The sequence below is a fragment of the Rhipicephalus sanguineus genome, chromosome 5, assembly GCF_013339695.2.
Source record: "Rhipicephalus sanguineus isolate Rsan-2018 chromosome 5, BIME_Rsan_1.4, whole genome shotgun sequence".
NCBI classification, from domain to species: domain Eukaryota; kingdom Metazoa; phylum Arthropoda; class Arachnida; order Ixodida; family Ixodidae; genus Rhipicephalus; species Rhipicephalus sanguineus.
In genome coordinates, this window is record NC_051180.1 from 153,588,640 (window position 1) to 153,611,536 (window position 22,897).

Consider the following 22,897-nt stretch of genomic DNA (forward strand, 5'->3'; position numbering starts at 1 on the left):
TGCAATTAATACAATTTTGGAAACGTGCACCGCGGTGCACATTTCCAAAAATGTATTAATCTCGATCCTTTGGCCGCGGATTAAATTCTGTTCTCGCATAATGTATGTAAGTGAAAGAACGTCCACAAATATTTTATCAACGCCCACTATTGGATATTTAAATACAAATGCACCAGTGCGCACCGCGATCACTCATAGTGCTGTACTTTCCCAAATAAGCATCTTCAACTGAAGCCAGCACAATCCCAGTTCCAACCAGTAGCCTTGCAGTCCCAACTGGAACCAGTTCCTACTGGGACCAGTTCAAGACCAGTGGCCTCATATTGGAACCAGTTTGATCCCAGTTCAAGACCAGTAGCGTTCTACTGGAACCAGTACGGTATCAGTTCAAGACCAGTAACTTCCTGTTGGGACCATTAGAAACCAGTAGCCGACCAGTTGATTACCAACTGGGACCAGTTGAAACCAATAGAAACCAATAGAAGCCAGCAGAAACCAGCAGAAACATATTCACCTGGGCCTCTCTGTTTCCTTCACCTTCTTAACCGATGTTTCCTTTTGGCTTGGTATTCTGCTGTTGTCTAAATACTTGCTTGACAATTTTCAAGTTCGCTTCCTCCATTTAGTATCAACATTCTTCATCTACAAGTAGCTGAAAACTTTCCGAGCCCAACGCTCCTCTCCCATTTTTCTCAATCCCTCCTCAAATTCTATCTTGCTGCTATAGCTAATTCCCTGCCCTCGAACGATGTCCATCCCATGTCACCCTGTACCCCCTGATTTGGGGTATTCCCGTGTGCTCCCAAAGCAAGCCTACCTATGCCACGTTGTTTAATTTCCAATCTTGCTTGAACCTCTGATCTCATGCACAAGACCGCATTGCCGAACGTCAAACCTGGGACCATTACCCCTTTCCAAATCCCTCTCATAACGTCATACCTATTGTAGTTCCACAGTGCCCTATTTTTCATTACAGCTGCATTCCTGTTGCCCTTAGTCATTACGTATCTTTCGTGCTCCCTTAGGTACTCAGCCCCGTTGTTTATGACATGTGGAAAATAGGGATGCTTACGAAATCATCACTGGAGACCTACCGAACTTTCAAGCAGGAAATTGCAAAAGAAAAGATCTACGATAATTCTCGGGGTAGTTCTCTGCTGTTTGAGGCCAGGACGGGAGTATTGCGGACCAAGACGTACCGAGCCAAATACGAAGGCACAGACACGTTATGTAGTGCGTGTGGAGAGGAGGAGGAGACAGCTGAACATTTGATAATGTTCTGTAAAGGACTTCACCCTACAGTCCAAGATAATGGCGCGGAATTTTTCAAAGCATTGGGGTTTAGGGACAGTGAAGGCAAAATAGACTTTAAACGAGTAGAAATAACCAGGAGGAGGCTAGCCGATTGGTTGCTACAATCAAGGCACGAGGCCTCCGAGATGGCGGGCGCGCGGCGGGTTTCTCTCCGGCCGTCCCAATCGCCGCGCTCCCCAGCAAAAAAACGAACATCGCGTCGCGCGCCCGGCTACCGCGAGATGACGCGCTCACTTGGACATAGAGGCCATTCAGGGTGACCTGGGATGGTCCTCATTTGAGGCACGCGAGGCGAGAAGTAAGGCTACATACGAAGGACGCCTGCGACTCATGGACGACGAACGGTGGCCCAGGCGAATGTTCAGATATGCGAGCCTAACCGGCACACAAACGCAGTGGTGCAGACGCCTGGGCAACCTGAAAAGAAAGTTTGGCTTCTCTGCAAAACCTGTGATTGAGGACAAGATGTACAAGTGGGCCCATGCCGTGAAGACGCAGGTGTGTGAGGAGGAGACGGAGCAGTGGCGGCGTGCCATGGAAAATAAATCCACACTGCTCACATATCGCACTCACAAGGCTGACATTGGCACGGAGACCCTTTATGATAACAGCGGTGGCGATGCACTCCTTTTTGAGGCACGTGCAGGAGCGCTGCGTACATTAGCATACCGTCGCAGGTTCGACACATCTGTGGACGTGGCCCGGGCCATATGCCGAATATGCGGCGTTGAGGAGGAGACCACAGAACACCTCGTCCTCCGCTGCGCTGACTTGTGCCCGGGTCACGTAGAGGGCACCACTTTCCCGCTGGCACTGGGATTCCGAGGAGATACGGCGAACACAGCGGTGGCCAGAGCCGTCGACGTCACAAAACAGAAATTGGTGGAGTGGTGGCGCAGAACGCGCAGACAATGCTGACGCGCAGACAATGTAGACGTTCAGACAATGTCAATGTAGCCGGTCTGCAAGGAGACACTGGCTGGCTGTTGCAAACGTGACATTTCGGTATGTGTGTGTCTATCACTTTTTTTTTCTTTTCTTTCTTTTTCGGTTAAGGCACTTGACAGCTGCCTACCAGTTACAAAGGGCAGGACCACAATTCATCATCACCGGCGGCAGCGGAGACCGCGGCAGAAAGCAGAGCGCGCGGGATTACAGCGTGCGCATGTTTTCTTTTCTTTTTTCTGGGTACGAACAAGCATTGCCGCCGGGATCTTCTGGATGCACTGAAGGCAAGTATTTTTTTTTCTGTTACTGCATTTCTTTTGGCCAAATTTACGGAGAAACGCACTGCAACTGCTGAATTTTCCTGATATAAATTATTGTAAAGAGGTATCAATTCATCTGTGGTAGTGCTGCTTTTTTTTTTCTTTACATTCCATTTTGTCTCGGCGCGAAATACCTTGATTTGAGAAATATACAGGGGCGTTCTAGCATTCTTCCTTTCTGCAGACGTGTATGGGTGAAACCTGGGCTAATTTTCGTCGTTGCATCGTATTGCCCTCCTATCGAGACACATCGTTTTACTATTTGATCGCGTACGGATATTTATGAGTTGGTCAACCGAAGCACGGTTACGCTCAAGATACTGAGTGCCCTGGTGATGTCACTGAAGTAAGATGATAAGTAATTTTGCCGGAATATTGTTGAAGGCTTCGATTAGCCGACCTACATTTACTCCACACGTCGTTCACAGTGAAAGTGCCTGAGTTGTCATCGCCTCCTTTTTCGTCATCCGGATTTTGCTTACGTTTTGGTAGCACAATGGCAATATCAGTATCGTGTTCATTTACTGTGCTCTCGACTGCATCCGAATCAGTCATCGATCATAAATGAACAAAACGCGCCTGCAACCATTCCGTGGTCGTCGCAGAACCGGCGACTTTCAGTCTAGACTAGAGCACTGCACGGGCCCGGTCCGGCCCGCGGGCCGGGCCGGGCCGGGCCGTCCGAAGCGTTTTGCGGCGGGCCCGGGCTGGGCTCGGGCTTGAAAGTGCGGGCCTGGGCCGGGCCCGGGCTTGAAGCCGCGGGCCTGGGCCGGGCCCGGGCTTGAGGCTGCGGGCCGGGCCGTACTCGGACCCGCTCATTAAAAGGCGTAAGTCGGGCCTTCGAGCACAAGCGAATGTTATGCATTCCATGGTCTAAGGTATACTGAGCCAAGCTGAAGTGACACGTGTGTGTATATATGTATATATATATATATATATATATATATATATATATATATATATATATATATATATATATATATATATATATATATATATATATATATATATATATATATATATATATTAACAACACTAACAATGGGCCAGATCACGGTTGTTCCCTTGGGAGGCATAAAGATTTCGGTCTTTTATTCGAGGTTGACACATACGATACATTTCATTTATATTCCTTGGTATTACGTGCCAAAACCACGATATGATTACGAGGCACGCCGTAGTGGCACCGGATCAATTTCGACCACCTCGAGCCGCGAACAAATAAGCCTCTTCTTTCCTTCGCTTCCGCGCATTCAAAACTCATTAAGAGGGGCATCGCGAACTTGTGTTTTCAAAATGCCCTGACCAAATCGTGTCACCACAAGATGGTTTCGACACCCAAAGCAAGCGTCTAAATGACGCGGGCTACCCAATTCTGCTACAGGTAGCCGAACGCATTCTCAAGGAGTCTCGCAAAGAAAACAGGCGTCAAGTTTCCGAGTACTCAGGCTGCAAAGTAGGTCTGATTCCTTACATGCACACAGTTTCTCACAACTTAAAAAAAGTGGCCCAGAGGGCTAACGTACGCGTCGTTTTTTCAGCGCCCAAAAAACTAGGGGAGCTTTGCAAGCTAACTTGTCCAAGAAATGTTGCTCCCCCAGCTTGTGATAAGAAACGCCACGTTAGATTCGTTGATTGTGTATCCTGTGCCATCTACAAGTTTTCTTTATCCTGCGGGATGTACTATATTGGGCAGACAAAACGGTGTCTGAATGACAGATTGCGCGAGCACTGCTATAACGCGAGAAATAAGCTTACGGCGGGAGGGTTCCTGGCGGCACACTGCAAAGGCTGTGGGTGCTCCCCTGATCTGTATAGCTGCATTGTTATCGGTAGGTCTAGGGATCGGCTCACACGGGAGATAAAAGAAGCCGAAGCTATAAAAGAATTAGGACACGTGTGTGTAAGTTCGTCATCGATTTCCTTCTCGGAAAAGGAGATGACCTTCCTTGGTTTAAGAACACGTGCAAGATGAGTTGTGCTTTCTCGCGGATGTATAAAATGGGTGTGATTGGCATGAAATAAACAGATGGAAGTTTAGCGCCTACCTATCTCTACGTCTGTGTCCTGTCCCTTTCTTTTATGTGCCGCGCTAATACACGCTACGTTCAACGTTACTGATCTCCCCGCAGTCAGGGCAGCTAGACTCGAAAGCCTCTGGAGAGACGATGCTGAGGAAAGATAGACTAGGATAAGACCTAGTCTGTAGCATTCTAAACGTGATGGCCTGAGGTCTAGACAACTTGCGGTGCGAGTGCCGAGTTTGTTCGGCTCAGTTAGCGTTCCCCTCCAGCGTGCGCTCGACCTTATTTCTTTGTAACGCGCTCATGCTGCGGCGTTTGCGCGGTTTTTTATCTTGCGTGCATGTACGCTGGCGTTCTGCGTAAAGACAAAATTTTGGCGTGGAAGTGGAAATGAATATTTCATTAAATAGCAGTGATTTATTAATTGAAGTTGCAGACAGTGCTGTCTTTTTCTTTCTTTTTTTTTTTTTTTGTTAGAGAAAATGCTGTGAGGCCCTGTGTCTTCTATTTAATTTCAGGAATATGGCATACTGCTGTGTACCCCTCTACACCTGTTATACAATGCCTTTAAAGTTTCCGTAAAGAAGGAAGTGCCTGCAAGTTGTTAATAAAGGAAATATAAACAAAGTGTTCCTAATGGAAAATTTGAGTGCTGCTGTACGTGTGTTTTCATTTTGCTATATGTTGTTACACCGAAGGAAAAAATGCACAAAGGAAGTAAGCACCGATACCTGCTTTTTGCGATACTGCTTCCAAACGGACTGCTTCCGTCGCAGGCCTTAAATCTAGCTTAGAACATTATCAACATATCTATTGTGGGCTCGGGGCCAGTGGTCGGCCGAAGCCCTCAGAGAACACGTAGGCGACAAGAAAAACGCGTTTAATTTACGAAGGCCCGGCAACGACTGATCGGTCTTTAGCAAGGTGTGTGACCGGGCTAGTTGGTATTCCATATTGACGTGAACAGCGCGTGTAATACACAAGGACGAAGAAACGACGAGGACTAGCGCTGACTTCCAACTGAAATTTATTAACACAAACATAGAAAAACGAGAACAAGTAGGCACACGTGATCAACGCTCATTTGAATTGCGCATGACGGCAGGCATGGAGAGGGAACCAAGAACCAAGAAGAATTAATAAGCAAAAACCACAAAACCGCGAAAAGACGTCAGGAGAAGCAACCGGAGTATGTCTAGGTTATCTGGCCGGATGAACTTAGGTAATCTATTTCTTTTTCAGTGAGGGCGATTGAAGGTTTGCTGATACAATTGCCTTTAGCGATGGCAGCAGCTTCAATGATTATGTCGTTTCTTCGTCCTTGTGTATTACACGCGCTGTTCACGTCAATACGGTCTTTAGCGGCAGGGCGAGCGCGAGCCCCGGGAGTCATCACGCCCACCCTCATCATGGTTCTTTATTTTTTTCTCCTTCGCTAGCGCCCCCATACTCAAGGGCGTCCGCAGAACTTATTGCAGGGGTGTGCAAGGGGGGGGGGGGATCCAGCACTGACAGCTTTCACTGCCATGAAATCACCGGTAAGATTAATCAATAGTGTGCAACGCGCGAAATTGGTTGGAAATAGAGAAGGCCGGGACCTGAGTGTGCTAATCAAGCTGTGTAGCTCATTGCTACCACATAGAAAAATATTATCCGAAACTCCAGGGAGGGGCAGCTGCCCCCCCTTGCACCCCCCTCCGGACGCCCACGCCCATACTATACAGCCCGCAAATTTCGAAGTATAGTAAGTTTCTAGCACATGCGGATCTCTTGCAGAGGCATCGCTTTTCTAAGTGCTCTAATAAAGGCGGCGCAGATTACAGCAAAAAAAAAAAAAAAGGCCCGTTTGAGAATCGATCGGCCCCGGCATTGACTTGGCCTCTCGTACACCTTGAACAGACATTTCCAAATCAGCGCAAGGTTAATAAAAGCGCAAAACCATTTTTTCCTCGCCACATGCAAGCTGCACCAACAGCGCGGCAGCTTTTCCGATCCGATCCCAAGTAAGTGCGCTGCGGTGCGGAGAAAAGAGCGCGCCGCGCCCACCTCGGGAAATACGCTCTCTCCGTGCGATTGGGACGGCCGGAGAAAAACCCGCTGCTAGAGGTGTGCGCCGTGGCGGTTTCGACCGGCGGCGGCGTGGGGGTCGTTCCGAGTCGGCGGCGGCGGCGTCGTCGGCGCACGCCGGGTACATCATCGGCGGCGGCGCACGGCCACTTTTCGTCGGCGGCGGCGGCGCCGGCGGCGTGGAAACCGAAACCACAAGTCCTAAAACCTATATTTCACTGCATCCTCTTTGCCAAACTGGCTGAAATTCAGGACTTTTAACACTAAGGGCTGAGAAAACCGCACAGAGAGATGTATTGAAAGTCAGAGAACTGGAAAACGTTTCGTAAATGTTTTGTTTTTCAGCCCAGATATTGAAAAAAAAAAAAAGAAGGGGACTTGTCTCAGCAAAAGGGAGAGTTGGGCTAGTTGGTTGGTGTTCATATTGTTCATATTGAACAGCGCAAAAAACGAGACACAATGAAGAGACTGCACAACACGAGAGCTGACTGCAACTAAATGCTTTATTCAAGCACAAAGAAAAGAAAAAGAAAAGAAGGAAACAGAAATGCGCGCGCACCCTAAGCACATGACAAGAGATTGCAGGCATACAGCAAATTTAAGTATTGTCCAAGTAAGCCATCTCACAATCGAGCAACGCAATCGATGGAGTGCTGACACGTGTCACCATTTTTGCTGATAACAAAAGCTTCAGCTATCTCTCTGATTCGCCTCATTGTGTCCAAAAACAGTGGTCGTGCGGCAGAACTCCGGTGAGCAGCCACAAGCGGCACAGTGGGCGGCCAAATGCGAATACGGCGCACACTTGAGAGAGCTATGATCATAGGCGTGCGCACAGGGGGGGCGGCCGCGCCCCCTAATCACCTAAGAGGGGGGGGGGGGCGCAAAATCTGCCCGGTACATTGACCCTTCTAGTCACCCAAGAGGGGGGGGGGGCAAAATCTGCCCCATACATTGACTTAGTAGAGTGGGGGGGGGGGGGGGCGCTGCGACGAACCTTTGCCCTCCCTGAGATGCTCGCGCAGGCGAATGTTGAGGCAGCGCCCCGTTTGCCCCACGTACACTTTACCGCACGACATCGGAATTGAGTACACTACAACTGCAACTGCCTTTCACTGGGCTCTGGGGTCCTACCTGTATAATAATAACCAGTCATTATATGTATGTTACACAATAAAACTGATTGATTGATTGATTGATTGATTGATTGATTGATTGATTGATTGATTGATTGATTGATTGATTGATTGATTGATGCGTACGTTGCTTTTGCAAGGGACGAACTGCATGCGGTGTTTACGTGCTCCCTTCATTATCACCACTTTGTGATCGGTGAAATGCAGGGAAAGTGTCCGCTCCCGAGCGAAAGAGAAAGCGCGCAAGAGCGAGCGGGTTTTATTATAACGCTCCCCTAGCGTACGTCGCCGCACTAAATCGAACGATTGCCTTCCACCAATGACACGCGCCATATGTGACGTCATTCCTATTTTATAACAGACTTCTTTTTAATGTGTACGTAAACGATGTGACTGAACTAAATAATGACTCTTCCATTGTAACGTACGCGGATGACACAAGTCTGTTCGTAACCGGCCATGATATTAATGAAGTTTTTACTAAGTCTCAAAAAGCCCTTTCAGGTCGAATACTAACTTGCTTAAAATCAACGCCGGCAAAACTAAAGCCATCTTATTTAGGGCCAAAAACAAACATGCACGTCTACCAGCAGACTTGTGTCTTGGTGGGAGTGTAATCGAGCTTGTGGAAAAGCATATTTCGCTTGGCGTCGTCCTTTCTGCTGATATGACGTGGACGGCTCACTTTGACTATCTTTCTAAATCACTGTCTTCAGCTACGGGAGCGCTATCGCGGTGCCGCCATTTCTTTCCTAGCAAGATCAAAACGCAAATATATAACGCTCTGTTTAGCGCTCGTGTAAACTTTTGTACACTTGTGTGGGGAACAACTACGCAAACAAATCTGCGTAGAATCCTCTTGTTACAGAAGAATTTAAGCATTACGATGCATCGCTAACGTTTCCTACGCTCATCCCACTAAAGAATTTTTTCTCCGTTATCAAGTAATAAATGCCACTCTCATGTATCAGTACCGCATATTGCATTCGTTTTTCTTTTCAAACAAAAGTACTATGAACTTTCTAAGTAATAACTGCGGGTTAAAAAAACAGATAAGCGATCCAAGAACCAGAGGCCACGAGAAATGGTTAGTACCGTGTTAAGGATTTCCCCTAGCCTCACGCGGGGACCCCAACCACCAGTAGCCTCACCCCGGGTCTCCAAAGACGAAACATATCTCAGCATTGGGACGCAGGTTGTCTCTCACAGCCCCCCACGCAGGCACGCAGTCCTACCCTCCTGTCAACGTAACTGTACCCCACACCGCCCTCTCAGGCACGGCAGAAACAGCGCGACGGGGTTGGGGGGCTTTCCTGGAAAGGCATCTGGACTGCGCACGTGGCGTTCAACAAGTGAAAATGGAAGCAAAACAGAAGAAATACCACGAGGGTGAGAGAGTGGCCGGTGCGGGGGAACTTCGGAGACGACTCAGACGAGGCAGATACTTTTGAGCCACGAACCAAGAATCACGTCTCAAGGCAGTTGTAAATTCTGTAAATAAACTTCTTGTTCTAATTGTAATCGAAGCTTTCATAACATACCGCGATGGCGCACAACTTATGGCGAGCAATCACTGGCTTTCAATGTACCGTATCTTTTAAACAAATATGAGAAGCAGGGTATCGATTTCAACAATGTTTGTAAAAAAAAAGTTGCGTGATTATTTTATGTCTGAACTGTACTGAACAGTGGTACCTGTTCTTACCACCACACACTTCTTACACCGTACAATGTAATATTTTTTTTAAACAATTGTGCGGAAAAAATGTTTCGATATAAATCTGCTCACAGCAAGCACGTTTTAAATGTACGTATCATGATCCGACGTCATTTTTAGTATACTTACCTTTCCGTTTATGTATGCACGTGTATACAGTGTATATATGTATGTCTTACGTCTACCAGTATTCTATGTCCTTAGTTGTTTTTTTTTACTACTTTAAATATCCTTTCTTCATTAAGTACCCTATGTTGCCTAGAAATGTATGTGTACACTGCCTTGTGTATGGGCCCCCAGGCACCTTCAAGCTGCATTTCGCCGCTTTTCGCCTGGGGTGACCCCCAAGTTTATGTCGGAAATAAATTTTCTTGATTCTTGATACTGTGCCCACTCGCAGCTGAGGACAATTTATCAATTCTGGCACACAGGGTATTCAGCTTATTCTTAGCGGAAAAGTGGACGTCAATATTAAACTTGTGTGCAATCTTTTTAATACGGTGAGAAAGGCCATGAATATACGGGATCACCGCCAGTTCGTTACCCTTTCCCCGTTTGTCATCTAGCGGTTTTGCTGGACCCTTTCTATTTCTAACTTTGTTGATAATTTTTAATGACGCAGAAACAATGGCGTCAAGAGGGAAGGCCGCGTGTTTCAGACGCTGAACTTGAGATAGAGGCTAGAGGACATTTTGTGGACACAAGATTTGGTTAGGGCAGAAAAGTTTTTGGACACAATGAGGCGCGAATCAGAGAGATAGCTGAAGCTTTTGCTATCAGCAAAAATGGTGACACGTGTGTCAGCACTCCATCGATTGCGTTGCTCGATTGTGAGATGGCTTACTTGGACAATACTTAAAATTGCTGTATGCCTGCAATCGCTTGTCATGTGCTTAGGGTGCGCGCGCATTTCTGTTTCCTTCTTTTCTTTTTCTTTTCTTTGTGCTTGAATAAAGCATTTAGTTGTCAGTCAGCGCTCGTGTTGTGCAGTCTCTTCTTTGTGTCTCGTTTTTTGCGCTGTTCAATATGGATTTATCTCAAGTCACGTACAGTGTGTAGCAGTAGTTTCTGGCGTTTCACGTACCGAGACCACGATGTGTACATGATCGAGGCAAGCCACAGTGCTCCGGAAGTTTCGACCACCTGGGGTTCTTTGACGTGCACTGTTGGCATCGCATGCATACACGCACGGGCATCTTGCATTTAGCGTCCGTCAAAATGCGAACACCGCGGGTAGGATCGAACACGCGTCTGTTGGGTCAGCATCAGAGCAGGGTACGTGCCGCGATGGCTACGCGTAGTGAAGTGTGGCTCTTAACCTATTCGAAATTATCTTCCTGAAATCTGAATTCTACGTGGTGAAAGAAGGCTCTGTCTGTAGAATTTGTGGGCGCGAAAGGTGTAACACTTCTTTCGTTCAGTTCGCGCGATGGTGAAAACCTTCCGCACGTGCCTGTGCATGATGGGAAAATAGCGGGAGAAGTGGGGGGCGGGGGTTGTAATGCGGCCGATTGACGATAATCTTGATGATATTTAGTGATGTCCTTAAGAGGGAACAAGACAACAAAAGGATAACAACCAGACAGGACAATAAGTGCTGGACTTACAACTAAATGTTTATATTTGGCTTCACAAATTTCACGTTCAATCTTATTCTTCCTTTGCCAATGACAATCACTGATTTGAAATCAGGGGCGCAGCCACAGCCTTTGCAGTGCAGACTGCAGAGGTTAAATTTCAGTAGAGTACCGAATTCCCTTGTCATGCGGCCGCGTCTACATCGGTCAGACGGGCCGAAGGAGATGCCTGAATGACAGATCGCGTGGACGCCGAAATCTACTCCCCACAGGCACTGGTGGAAACTAATTACCTCTACACTGCAAAGGCTGTGGCTGCGCCCCTGATTTCAAATCAGTGAGTGTCATTGGCAAAGGAATAATGAGATTGAACGTAACATTTGTGAAGCCTTCGAAAAAAAAAAAAAAACATGGCAACGTGTTTTGTGATCTAGTGACCGCTCAGTTTTCCTTACAGATAAACAATTCGCATTTCTAGATAGCGGGTGCACGGGACGTTGATATTTTGGTATTTCGTGGAAACGGGCTGTTTGTACCACTTTGACACGTTTCTTGGCTTTGTAATTAGTTGTGCAACTGTGACACGTCTCAGGTAGCCTACAAGATGTATGAAGTTGGGCATGTTGGTATTGCATAACTGATAACGTAGCGCAGAATTTGACACGTACATGACAGGAGAAGGGACGAAGACGTACGAGCGCTCGTGTTCGTCCCTTCTCAACTGTCCTAGATGTGTAAAATTTTGCGCAACGTGATCAGTCAGATAGCCTATTTACGCATGCGCTGCTGGTTCATGTGTGTGAGGGCTTTCTTCAATAAACATTCAGTTGTAAGTCCAGCGCGCGCTTGTGTTGCTCTCCTTCGCTGTCTTCGTGTTTTTTGTTGTTGTTGTTTCCTCTTAAGAATATTATGAACCAACTCGCCCAGCAAGCTACGTTAGTGATGTCCTGTTTCCGTTAGTGATGTCCTGTTATCAGATCTAGATAGTTGAATTTAGTCCGAGATAGGAAACGGACGAAGGAAAGGCAGAAGATAACTCAGTTTGATATCCTGGCGTGGAGCATCGCCCGGAATGCAGGACAAAGCGGAGGAAACACAAGACATTATACACCCGTACCCACACTTTAGTGTTTTGTCCGCATTGTCCTGTTCTGTGCGTTACTTCACACGAACTATATGGTGACCACCATATCGTCCAACTGTCGACCTTGCTGAACCTGCCACCCTTGGGGATCCTTTCTGTTCTGTTACAATATGTTGTGCATTTCGTCTATTGTCCTTTTCTCTTTCTTTCTTCATTAAAGGCTTATCCTCCATATATTCCAGTTTCTTAACTGATTTTTTTTTCTAAATATATACCCTAAACAGCTATGGCTTATTTAGACTGCTGAGCAATATAAGCGATTAATTCCTTCCATCTGCATCGAATCAAAGTCAAGCTTGTACAATAGGTTAACCCAGAGCCGTATATTCCCTTTGGGAGAGTTCGGCGCTCTTTTGATCTCGCCGCCAGTCTGGCAACTGCTGCACTACAGTCTGGCAACAGCGCGCTTCCGCGCCGCCGATGCCATTTCGTGCCGAGGTTTCTCGTGATGCTGTACCCGTGACGTCGTTGTCGGCATTTATGCTTCCTCTGTGACCGACCTGGTGTGTCTTTGCTGCTGCTCGTGCACGTGTCGGCTGCGTGGAACATCGTGGACCTGCACGGACATGGGGGCTTGCAGCGCAGTAGGCTGCTCTAAAGGCTCTGTTATACTCCGACGTGCGTTCGCGTCAGCTCGCGGCGGCGGGAGTTGGCGACGCTAGGTTCGTCACGTTAAGACGCGAAAACAGAGCACTCTATACTCCCACTTGCGCGACGCACTACGTCGCCTTGACGCATGCGCAATTGAGCGCACTCGGCGTCCCTTGGTCCCTTCTTCACGTAGAGACACAGACGCAGTTCAGTCTGGATAACGTCGCCGGCGTGGAATGCAGCATGTCGCATCTCGCGCCGGCTGCAGCAGGGGCGCGTTGACGGACGCTGGGCGCGTCAGTCGCATCGCGCGTTGGCCTATAGAGTGCTGCACGTTTGTTAGCGTAGCGTCACTGTGCCGAGCGTGCGCGCGCGTCGACGTTACGCTGGAGTATATCAGCCCATTAACTCGCTGAAGAAAGGGTTCGCCAAAGACGGAGCGTTGCGGGCGCACGCCAACGCGAGCTTACAGCGCCGCGGCACAAAATGGCGGACAGCGCCGCCGCTAAATTTGGATAGTTGTTGGCTCCGCCCCTCCGCCGAACTCTCCGAAGGAATATACGGCTCTGGGTTAACCCACTGATCTCCACTAGGAGGAGCTGGATGGCGCATCGAGCACGCGGGCGTGAAGCCACCGGAAGCCGCCGTTTTTGTCCCGGAAAAGAGCTTTTCTCTTCTTTTTTTAAAAGAAATACCTGCTTGTAGCGCAGTAAACTGTACGAATCGACCGGAAAAGTCGTCCGGGAAAACATTTCACGTGCATGTACCTCAAAGTTGCATTACTTTTTACGCATTTTGTACGTTGCAGCACTCCGCCGTATTCGGACGGTGTCGGCACGGCGTCTGTCATCTTTTGTGTAGCTTTCGTCGGCGTCTAAAGTGAGGCGTAATCGCAGAGTTTGAAAAAATAAAAAATAAAAGCGATCATAACAACAGCTGCCACCCGAGAATATTTGAATTGCGCGACTGAGACGCACAGAAGACGCCGGCTTCCGGGACAAACAGGGCACCTTCCGGTGGCTTCACAAGCGCCCGCCTCGCAGAGCGAGGATGCGCCGTCCAGACTTTTTAATGGAGGTCAGTGGGTTAACCCCGCCCGCCTCCATTCCTACACCCCGCCCTTCCCCCTTGAACTGCCGCTGTTCCTCGACTCGCTTTCACATATTTATTTTTACTCTCCGCCGCCTTATATTACCCTTCAAATCCCGCCTCATGTAACACATTTTGTTTGAGGGAGCAGATCGTCAGCCAGAATATGTCGACAGTCCTCGCCAAAAACCACCGTTGGCGCTGTCACTAAATTTACTTGACATTCCCGTTGATCTTGAATGCAACACTACCTTTCCGCATTATTGGGAATACTTCACAACTTTTAGTGGTCCAGTGATTTAACTTGAAGCGGCAGGCGAATCATTTGAGGTGTGTTTCGTACACCTAGTGGGCAGAATTAAAGAACCGAGCCTTTACTGGGGCAGAAGGTGCCAAACAAAGTTAGATTTGCCGAAAAAAAGATTAATCGTACTTAAATGGCGCGCCGATCGCGCCGAGAGGATACGTCGGCGGCGGCGGCGGCGGCGCGCCGATCAGTTGGCCTCGGCGGCGGCGGCGCAGCGATAAGTGTCGGCGGCGGCGCGCCGACGTCTCGGCGCACACTTCTACCCGCTGCGCGCTCGCCATCTCGGAGGCCATAAATATATAGTGATAGTACTTAACTTTATGGCTAGGTGGCGCGAGCCGCCGCCCGATCTGGGAAATATATTTAGAGCAAAAATCCATTGTGCAGAAATTAGTCGAGGCAAAAATTAAAGGTGAAAGTGAACGCTGGATGAACGCAGATGGTATAATAACATAGATTTAATCAATGTAGATAAGGCATTAGGACAACATGAAACAAGGAAGCTTTTTTTCTTCTTTCTCTTTTTTTTTTCGCCTTCGAGCCTGGTGGCATACATGTCACCGCCCCGTTATAAAGGGGACGCTCATAGCATCCATCCATCCATCCATCTAAAGTACAGTGTACTAGAATAGAACACTGATCTAAAGGGCACAGCCGTATACATCCATCCATCCATCCATCCGGCTTCGGTGTAGAGGGCGGAGAGCTGCGGAAGGTGGTGGAAGTGACGAAGATGCGCCTTGAGTACGGTCCCTAGATGGCGGCTTGGAGCGGTACGTGTTTTCGTTCTTTTTTCTTTCTTTTTGTCGTTCTTTTTCTTTCCTTTTTTTTCTTCATACCCAGGCTAGAACACACCATATGTGTCCACCCGCTACAAAGGGCAAAGCCACAAATCATCATCATCATCATCATCATCATGTTTAGTGGCAGCTTGTTAGCCAGTTTAACGACTTTATTTTTTTTTCCTCCGTCACGCCGTTTTTGGACACTACAGTGTACTAGAACACTGTATTGGACACCAAACTACGGCGACCCGTAGGGCAAGACCACCAACATCATCATCATCATTATTGCAAACGTCGCAAGTCGCATGCAATCAATACCCGGAAACACGGCCGCTCCGGCGTCCCAAAGAATTACGTCATGATGACGTCACCGACACCATCTTGAATAATTTGCTAGTTCGGCGGCCTTTTAAAAGGGGCCGTAACTGAAGGTGAAATTGGCGCTAGTGTTCATGGAGATTCAAAATTAAAGCAGCCAATGGCAGCCTGCCGCCGTGCCGGCAAAGCCGTGCACCCCGCGCCGGCCGCGGAGGCCGCGCGCGCGCCGCGACGCCATGGCGGCGCTAGTTTTGAATTCCTCGAAAGTTCCGTTGTAGCATGGAGCGAGTGCTGAGAGCGGGCACCAGGCTGGCCGTGCAGGGAGGCTATGCTTGGCGGACACCTGCAAGTCTCCCGTTGTGGTTAGCGGGTCATTGTTCGCTCTTGAGACTTATCGGAGTGTTCGTTATGTCAGCCGTGCTCCGTCGCCGCCATACAGGAAGGAGCCCGTCCTAGTCGCCGGCCTTGATATGAAGTTTCGTGATGTTCCGTTACATGAAGCGAGCTTTGGCCGGCGTGTGGAGTTTTCGTGGTGTTTGCGTGTTGTGCGCTCTTGCCGCCGTGGTGGTTAACGGCACGCACCATTCGTACATCATGGAACGGTGCACGGATACTTCAAGACCGGCCGAGTTCCGCAAGGTTCTTCGAGGTTCCGAAAAACTAAAGGTGAGCATGCGGCTTGCGTTCGCAGCCACACATTTACGAATTGCAGTTGGACAATACAGTTATTATTTTTTTAATTACGGCTGAATCGTGAAAAGCACGATGTTGCAGTTAATATCGCTGTTCCTAGAAGGAATGAAATTAAAGAACTTGAGACTCATAGTTTAACTTTTGCGTCTATGACAGAACTGCGTGATGGAAGTGCGTTTCGCTTTTTTTGCCTGTTTATCACTCACCATCGTTTAAATACGCGTTCCTGAGACGCAATAGGCAGTTTTAGAATAGCGTATGAAAAGCTTTGCGTTGGCTTTTCGCGCAACTGTCATGCGTCGTACGCTAACCGCTTGCGGGCTCCCGTAGTGACGGAAATAGCGAGCCGCAAACGCTAAAATAGCGTACGCTATTCTAAAACTGCCTAATGTATCGCAGCTTGCACTGAGCCGAGACGACGAAACTACGTTTGCCTCATGCGACTGCGTAATTTGTATCGTTGCAAATAATAGTTTTCAATTGCTTTATTTCAGGACGGAAACGTTTTCGGAGTATTCGAGAAGGCAAGAACTGATGCGTTTGCCCAAGGAGGGGTTAACAGCTGTAGAATCAGCGCTCTGCGAAGTCTCGATCCGCAACTCAAGTGGACCAGCTTTCTACCCTGCCCCCAGTGCTTCTTCTCGGTGCGTGAATATGCTATGTACTTACGGCTGAAGAAGTAGTTTGTGTGTTTATATATTGTCTCTGTTATTGCCTATGGAAAAACCGCTCTAAGGATTCATGTGTAGGCATGAGACATGTCCTATATGCAGAATTTTACTGTTTGTGTTTATCACAATGAAGTGCTCAGTGTACCCAACATGACGTCCTCCCTTCAGTGGCGTTATATTCAGCTAGGCATTGTATTCGCGGTGAAAGAAAAGCTGCGTATAGGCTTATTTCACCTGGTCGTTGAGTAATACGCTTTTCTTCGAATGTCATGTGCTGCTGCATAAACTGACCATGGCCTGCATCCCGTTGCCACCAACTAACTTTCAAGTAGTGTTCAAGTACCATATAATGTGTCTTGCTCTTTTTAGCGCAATGTACTACTTACTGTGCTAAATCTTATCTTTTTCATTTTGTTTATCTGGTGAAGGTGTCCAGCATTTCATGTATATTTGTGCAAAATCTGAGCAAATATGTAAGTGGTTGTTTTGTGTTTCGTATCATTTCAACGGTTAATAAGTAAATCATTGCAATATTATTTCATATTTACATATTTCGCGCTTCGTTATGTTTTTGTCATGCACTGACATTTCTTTCAACTACATGATTGCCTCTCATCAGAGGCTCCTCTGCACTTTGCTCGGTATTGCACCAAATGAAAATCGTGTTTCTTATATGTGTGTACGTCAAAGGGCCTACACTTTCCAATGTGTTCGATTTTTTAATTTCTAAATTTTACAATGAACTTTTGTGTTTAGTCATGCACACACTGTGAATTCTTCCCTTCTGTTCTTCTCCTGAACTTGTATCGTGTCCCATTACATGCAAATCTTGAGTTTCGGAAACAGAACAATAAAAAGAGGTAACAGAAATGTTGTAGGTGGATTCATCCTTTATGCTCTAGCACATGCTGGCTGCGGTCAAACGCGAATGTGCGGCCAAGCACAGCATGCGCGCGAGCGCACGCGAACAAAAAAAAAAAAAATCCCGGCGCGGGGCATAGGAGAGGAGAAAAAGCAAGCGTACAAAATAAAAAGCGGTGCGCGGCATGGGAGAGGAGGAAAAGCAAGCGCACAAAAAAAATAGAAAGAAAACGGAGCGCGGAGAGGGAGGAAGAGGGGGTGGAGGCGAGCGGCTGTTGTTACTGTTGCCCTGACGACGTAAGCAACGTAATCGCTACGTCATCGCCCTTTGAGCTTGGCGGCCTTCTGCAAGGGGCGTAACTCAATAGCGCTCTCGGCGCTTGCGTCGGCGGAGCGTTTGAATTTCGCGTCCTATGGGAGGTATACGAAGAAACCGACCCTTGATGCAATCGCGAAGACATTTCCTCATGCTGGGGCTTTCCCGTTTGTGAGCATCCGCTCGGTCCGCTACACATCTCTGTAAACGCGTGTCCTCTCATGTGATCTCTGGACGTGTTTGCCGTTCAGTGGTAGTTGGGCTTTCGGTGTGTGGTTCGTGTAACGTTTCACATCATGGGAGGTATGAAGGCCACGACCGCTGCCACGACCTATACAATCCGCATAGACATATTTCGTGTGTTCCCAGCTCTTCGGAAACCCGTCCGCACAGCCACAAGGGCCATTGAGGAGGACCAGAAGCAAAACTACCCCAAAGCCTTGCGCCTCTACAAGCAAGCCATCAAAGACTTCCATCGTGCCATGGAGCGCGAAGCACTGTCTGATCTGCCGAAGGAGGTGATCCTACACAAGTGCGCCACGTATTCGGACAGGATCGCATGGATCAAAGAGTATCTGGACGGAAACAGTGACAAGGAAGGACTCATCGACAGCGATGATGAGCGCCCGAAAAGGAGGTTCTGGTTTTGCTGTTGCTAAACTGTATCGGTTTGTAGAAAATTTTCTGTATGCATTTGATATGGGTTTGCCGGTGCAGTGTTTCCGTTCATATACATACTGTCACATACTTTTGACAGCCGACCTAGCTACCTCTCTCATGCTACCACTAGCCTCTCTTTCTGCGTGTATTGTTTATATACGTAAGATGTGTATCGGTGGCATGAAAATTTATTTATTTACTCATGTTACTCATCATATTCACTATACATGTTTTGCACAGCCTTCTTGGCATTTTTTAACAACAGTATAAACACCACATCTGACGTGGACATTCCTGCTGTCGCACTGTCTTGTGCACTGTGATAACTTTTACCATGAGCATTTGTATGCAGCAAACTGTACCAAATAAATATATTTGCTTGTGGGGTTCATTCTGAATATATTTTCACAGGCGAATGCAATTTTTTTACGTAAATGTCTCTTGCTCCCTTAAATTTCACGTACCACAGGAATGGCCATTCATATTTCTCTAGAGTAGTTTTCCATCTGAACCACAGGTTTGTCAAGTAGCAGCTTACGTTTTTGTTGCTGAGTGGACTCTTATTACGGAGAAAAACAGCTTCTAGGCAAGCCACATCAAGTCATAGTGGCAGCCATTGGGCTGGAAAGGCTCAATGCCTCCCTCTACCAATATCTTGCACTGCCGCTCAAAATGTCTGTGAAAAAAAAGTATCACCTCTCAAGTATGGCACACAATCAGTTGGTGGACTACTTTTCTGGATATCAATTGCTATTCTTGATTATTCTTGAAAGATTATTCTTGTGACTTAGTTATGAAGCTTTATATACTAGGATCACATTAAACTCAAACAGTACTTATAAAGAAGTGTATGGACCAACCATATTTTTTTTATATTGTACATTGCAACGTATTCGAGCTGGTGTACATGTTTCCAACAAAAACCCTGAGTGTCACCATAGTGCCTTTTTTGCCACTGTCAACCCATGCGTTCCCCTCCTGAAAGCCATGCAAGTGCAGCAGCTGTAAGTCAGCAAAATAACAAGTGCACACTCGTCTCCATTCACAAATATTTTTTAAGGCTGTGTACTCCTCACTTTCATGTGCACTCAAACTCATGGCCAGCTGTATTCAAGCTCACCTGCACTGAGTTAATCTCAGACTTGCACCTACTTTCACTCACTGATAATTGTAGAAAATACATACTCCTAGTCAACAACAGTCAGTCGCATTGATATTCTATTCAACTGAATATTGATATTGCGAACTCTTGTTCCCACCCTGCATTAACCGACACTCACCAAGTCCACTCGCACCCTTCCTCACTTAGTAACACTGCATCTCACACATTAGAAATTATTGTGGTGCAAACATTGAGGACTAACTGGTTATTGCCATTGAGTATGCCGACCTATAATAGCATGGAAGGGCAGACGATTGAACTAGTGCACAGGGATTCATTGCAAAAGAAAGTAAGGCATGCGAACGCAGACAAAGGAGAATCGTGTGTTGGCAGTATTTCTCCATATCTACAAAACAGCTACTAAACTACTCTTCTAAGAATGAGCCTCTCACACCAAATCGTGTACACACTGAGTGAGTACCAGCTTTAATGCGCAGGTTGCACATTTATTATCAGTAGGTTAGCCTTGCATTGCAGTAGCCACTGTCACTGAATGCCTTGAAAGGTTGATCATTCGATCAAGCCTGCATATGGTTGTTGCTGAAAGCAGCAAGAACAAGAGAGTCGTAGGTATCCTCCACATTCATTCTTTATCACACAGGTTAGGGAAAGCAGGAAGTGGATATGGTGTTGATGCTGTCTATACAGCTGCCAATAAGCTAGGAAAAGCATGTGCTGCTGTGGAAAGCAAGAATGAGCAGATAAAAGACAAATACAAGCAAACACATATTTCGTAAAACACGGCAATAAATTCACGGATTGCGATACTGATGTAGTGCATAAAGTTCCTCGCAGCTGCAGTGGTTTCCCATCAGTTTAATGTTGTGCACCATATCACGTTCTACATCAGTATGCCGAATGTGTTGTATCATACCATTCCATCTATACACCAACATCTACCTGTGCTTGTACCCGCTGTTCGTGCTTCATTGCCTCGGGCAGCAAATTTACGCAAAAATGTACAAAGTGTAAAGGTTAACATGCTTCAAGGAGTACCGACTTGACATTTCTGTAATCCTTTTTGTTTTCTATTAAATGAAACTCCAAGCGCTCTAAACGGTAGAAAACAATGTGGCCAGCCTGCCTCAAAGTGTCGCAGATAATTTCCTATTGTTGCTTCTATGAACCATGCTTCAATGCTGTTGCCCAGGGTGTTGATATGTAGTAGCTCATCACGCTGACACGACCTGGCTTGCTACATTCATCAGAAAGACGTTTTGCTGGGCGAGTTGGTAATATTCCATTATTAAATGTAGCGCAAAACAACACAGACAAAGCAAAGTGGTAACATACAGAGCGCAGATGTATGCGCTGTGTATGTTACCACTTTACTTTGTCCGTGTTGTTTTGCGCTACGTTTAATAATGCTACATTCATCAATGCTGTGGCTGCCACAGATGAACGTAGCAAGAAGGAGACCACATGGGACTCGTGTTTATTGACGCAGTTAGCATCTTTTGGGGGGAAACTTAACAAGCTCTTTTTGTTATGTCTGTTGATACATAACCTTTTTCATGCCAATTTGGGTCACTTGGCATGTGCTCAAATACACAACTTGGGCTATTGAATATCTGCAACTGGATAAATGTCACTGGTTGCATGCTAGAGTAGGCAGCTTGACCCATTTCGTATGTTCACTTAGTCGCAAGACGCTTGGTTTGTGGACATTCTCGGCCAATTTTCCAGAATGGGTGTATGTGTTACAGGTTCCTGGACGAGACGAGCAGGGGCCATATTGCAAGTCGAAGATATTGCCATGTTATGACTTTCAGTTCGCACGGATTGGCTGGTTGAGGAACGGCGGGCATGAGTCACCTCAGTCGTTGGACATACAAGATCTCATGTCACGCAAAGAGGCAGTGTCAATGAGAGTGATTGTCTAAGAACACAATCCCTGAACAAGACACAACAAGCAATGAAGTCGGCAAGATAAAACAGAAAAAACAGCTACAGAGAATTGAAAAATTCGGTACCAAGGGCAGCCAAGTGTGGAGAAAAATATTAATCTAAAAATTGTTGCAGTTTTACATCCTAAAACCACGATATGATTATGGGAGACGCCGCAGTGGAGGACTCCGGAAATTTCAACCACCTGGGGTTCTTTAACGTGCACCTAAATCTAAGCACACGGGCCTTTAGCATTTTGCCTCCATCAAAATGAGGCTGCTGAAGCCGGGATTCGATCCCACAACCTTCGGGTCAGCGGAGAAAGAAGGGAACTTTTAGGAACTAGAGCATGCGCTGGGTAAGTAACACTGAGCTACAAAGATGCAAAGGTGTCGGTAAGAGAAAACTGAAGTTGGCTGCATAAAAGTGAAGGATTTGCCAATACATTTGTATAAAATCAATTAAATTGTGTGATTTTACTTGTAAAAATTACATATCATTACGGGATGTGCTGTAGTGTAGGACTCTGGATCGACATTGACCATCTGGAGCTCTTGAATTTTCACTTACATTTAAATAGTACGTGATCATTTTTATATTTTGCGTCGTCAAATGTGGTTGCAGCAACTGGGATCAAATCTGCAAGCTTCGGTGCAATGCTTTTTGCAGTAAGCCGCTGTGGCATGTTACAGCAAGATCTGTCGGAGAAGCATTGTGATGTAGAACCACTCGGATTTCACATTGCATTGTTCATTAGCTGCAAGCTTGCAGCAGATTTTGTATCCCTTTAATTGTCATATATACTTTTTTATAAATGTCACAATCTGGCATGACACGGTCAGTGATCAGCTAAACATGACTACAACTAATAATGCGACTCTGGCTTATGCCAGAAACCATTACCATTGTTTTAACAATGCTCTTCTTTATTTATTGTACAATACTGCTGTAGGCCCCAACATGAATGGATTGCTACACAATAAATAGTGCAACTTGGGTTCACAGAATAAATAATGCCACTAACAAATGAAGGGCGTTACATTACCGTGCGTGTAATACATAATTTGCAACAAACAAGAAAGAAGGCTAAGACAACGTCTGTTCCAGTGCCTTTTGAAAACTGGTTTACTAAAAAACGGATTTAGAAACAGCGTTCCAGTCAGTAATTGTCCATGGGAAAAAACTGTCTTTGTGTTGGTTTTATAAAATATTGGTTTCAGTGCGTGGTCATGAGTGTGGTGAGTTTAGGGGCTGAACATATGAGGGCACATGTCAAATTTAGATTTTAACACAGTAATGTGCAATAGATA

The 22,897-nt window shown here is 46.7% G+C and overlaps 1 protein-coding gene across 1 annotated transcript; it reads left to right on the forward strand.

The window, feature by feature from the left end:
* The first annotated feature begins 18,174 nt into the window (after nucleotides 1-18,174).
* On the forward strand, nucleotides 18,175-18,537 carry LOC119395026 (vacuolar protein sorting-associated protein 4). Its single transcript, XM_037662318.1, has one exon. It carries the CDS (start codon nucleotides 18,175-18,177, stop codon nucleotides 18,535-18,537), a length of 363 nt encoding a protein of 120 aa, XP_037518246.1.
* The last annotated feature ends 4,360 nt before the right edge of the window (nucleotides 18,538-22,897 follow it).

Coding starts and splice junctions, on each gene's coding strand:
- LOC119395026 (XM_037662318.1), top strand. CDS start 18,175: ATGGGAGGTATGAAGGCCACGACCGCTGCCACGACCTATACAATCCGC.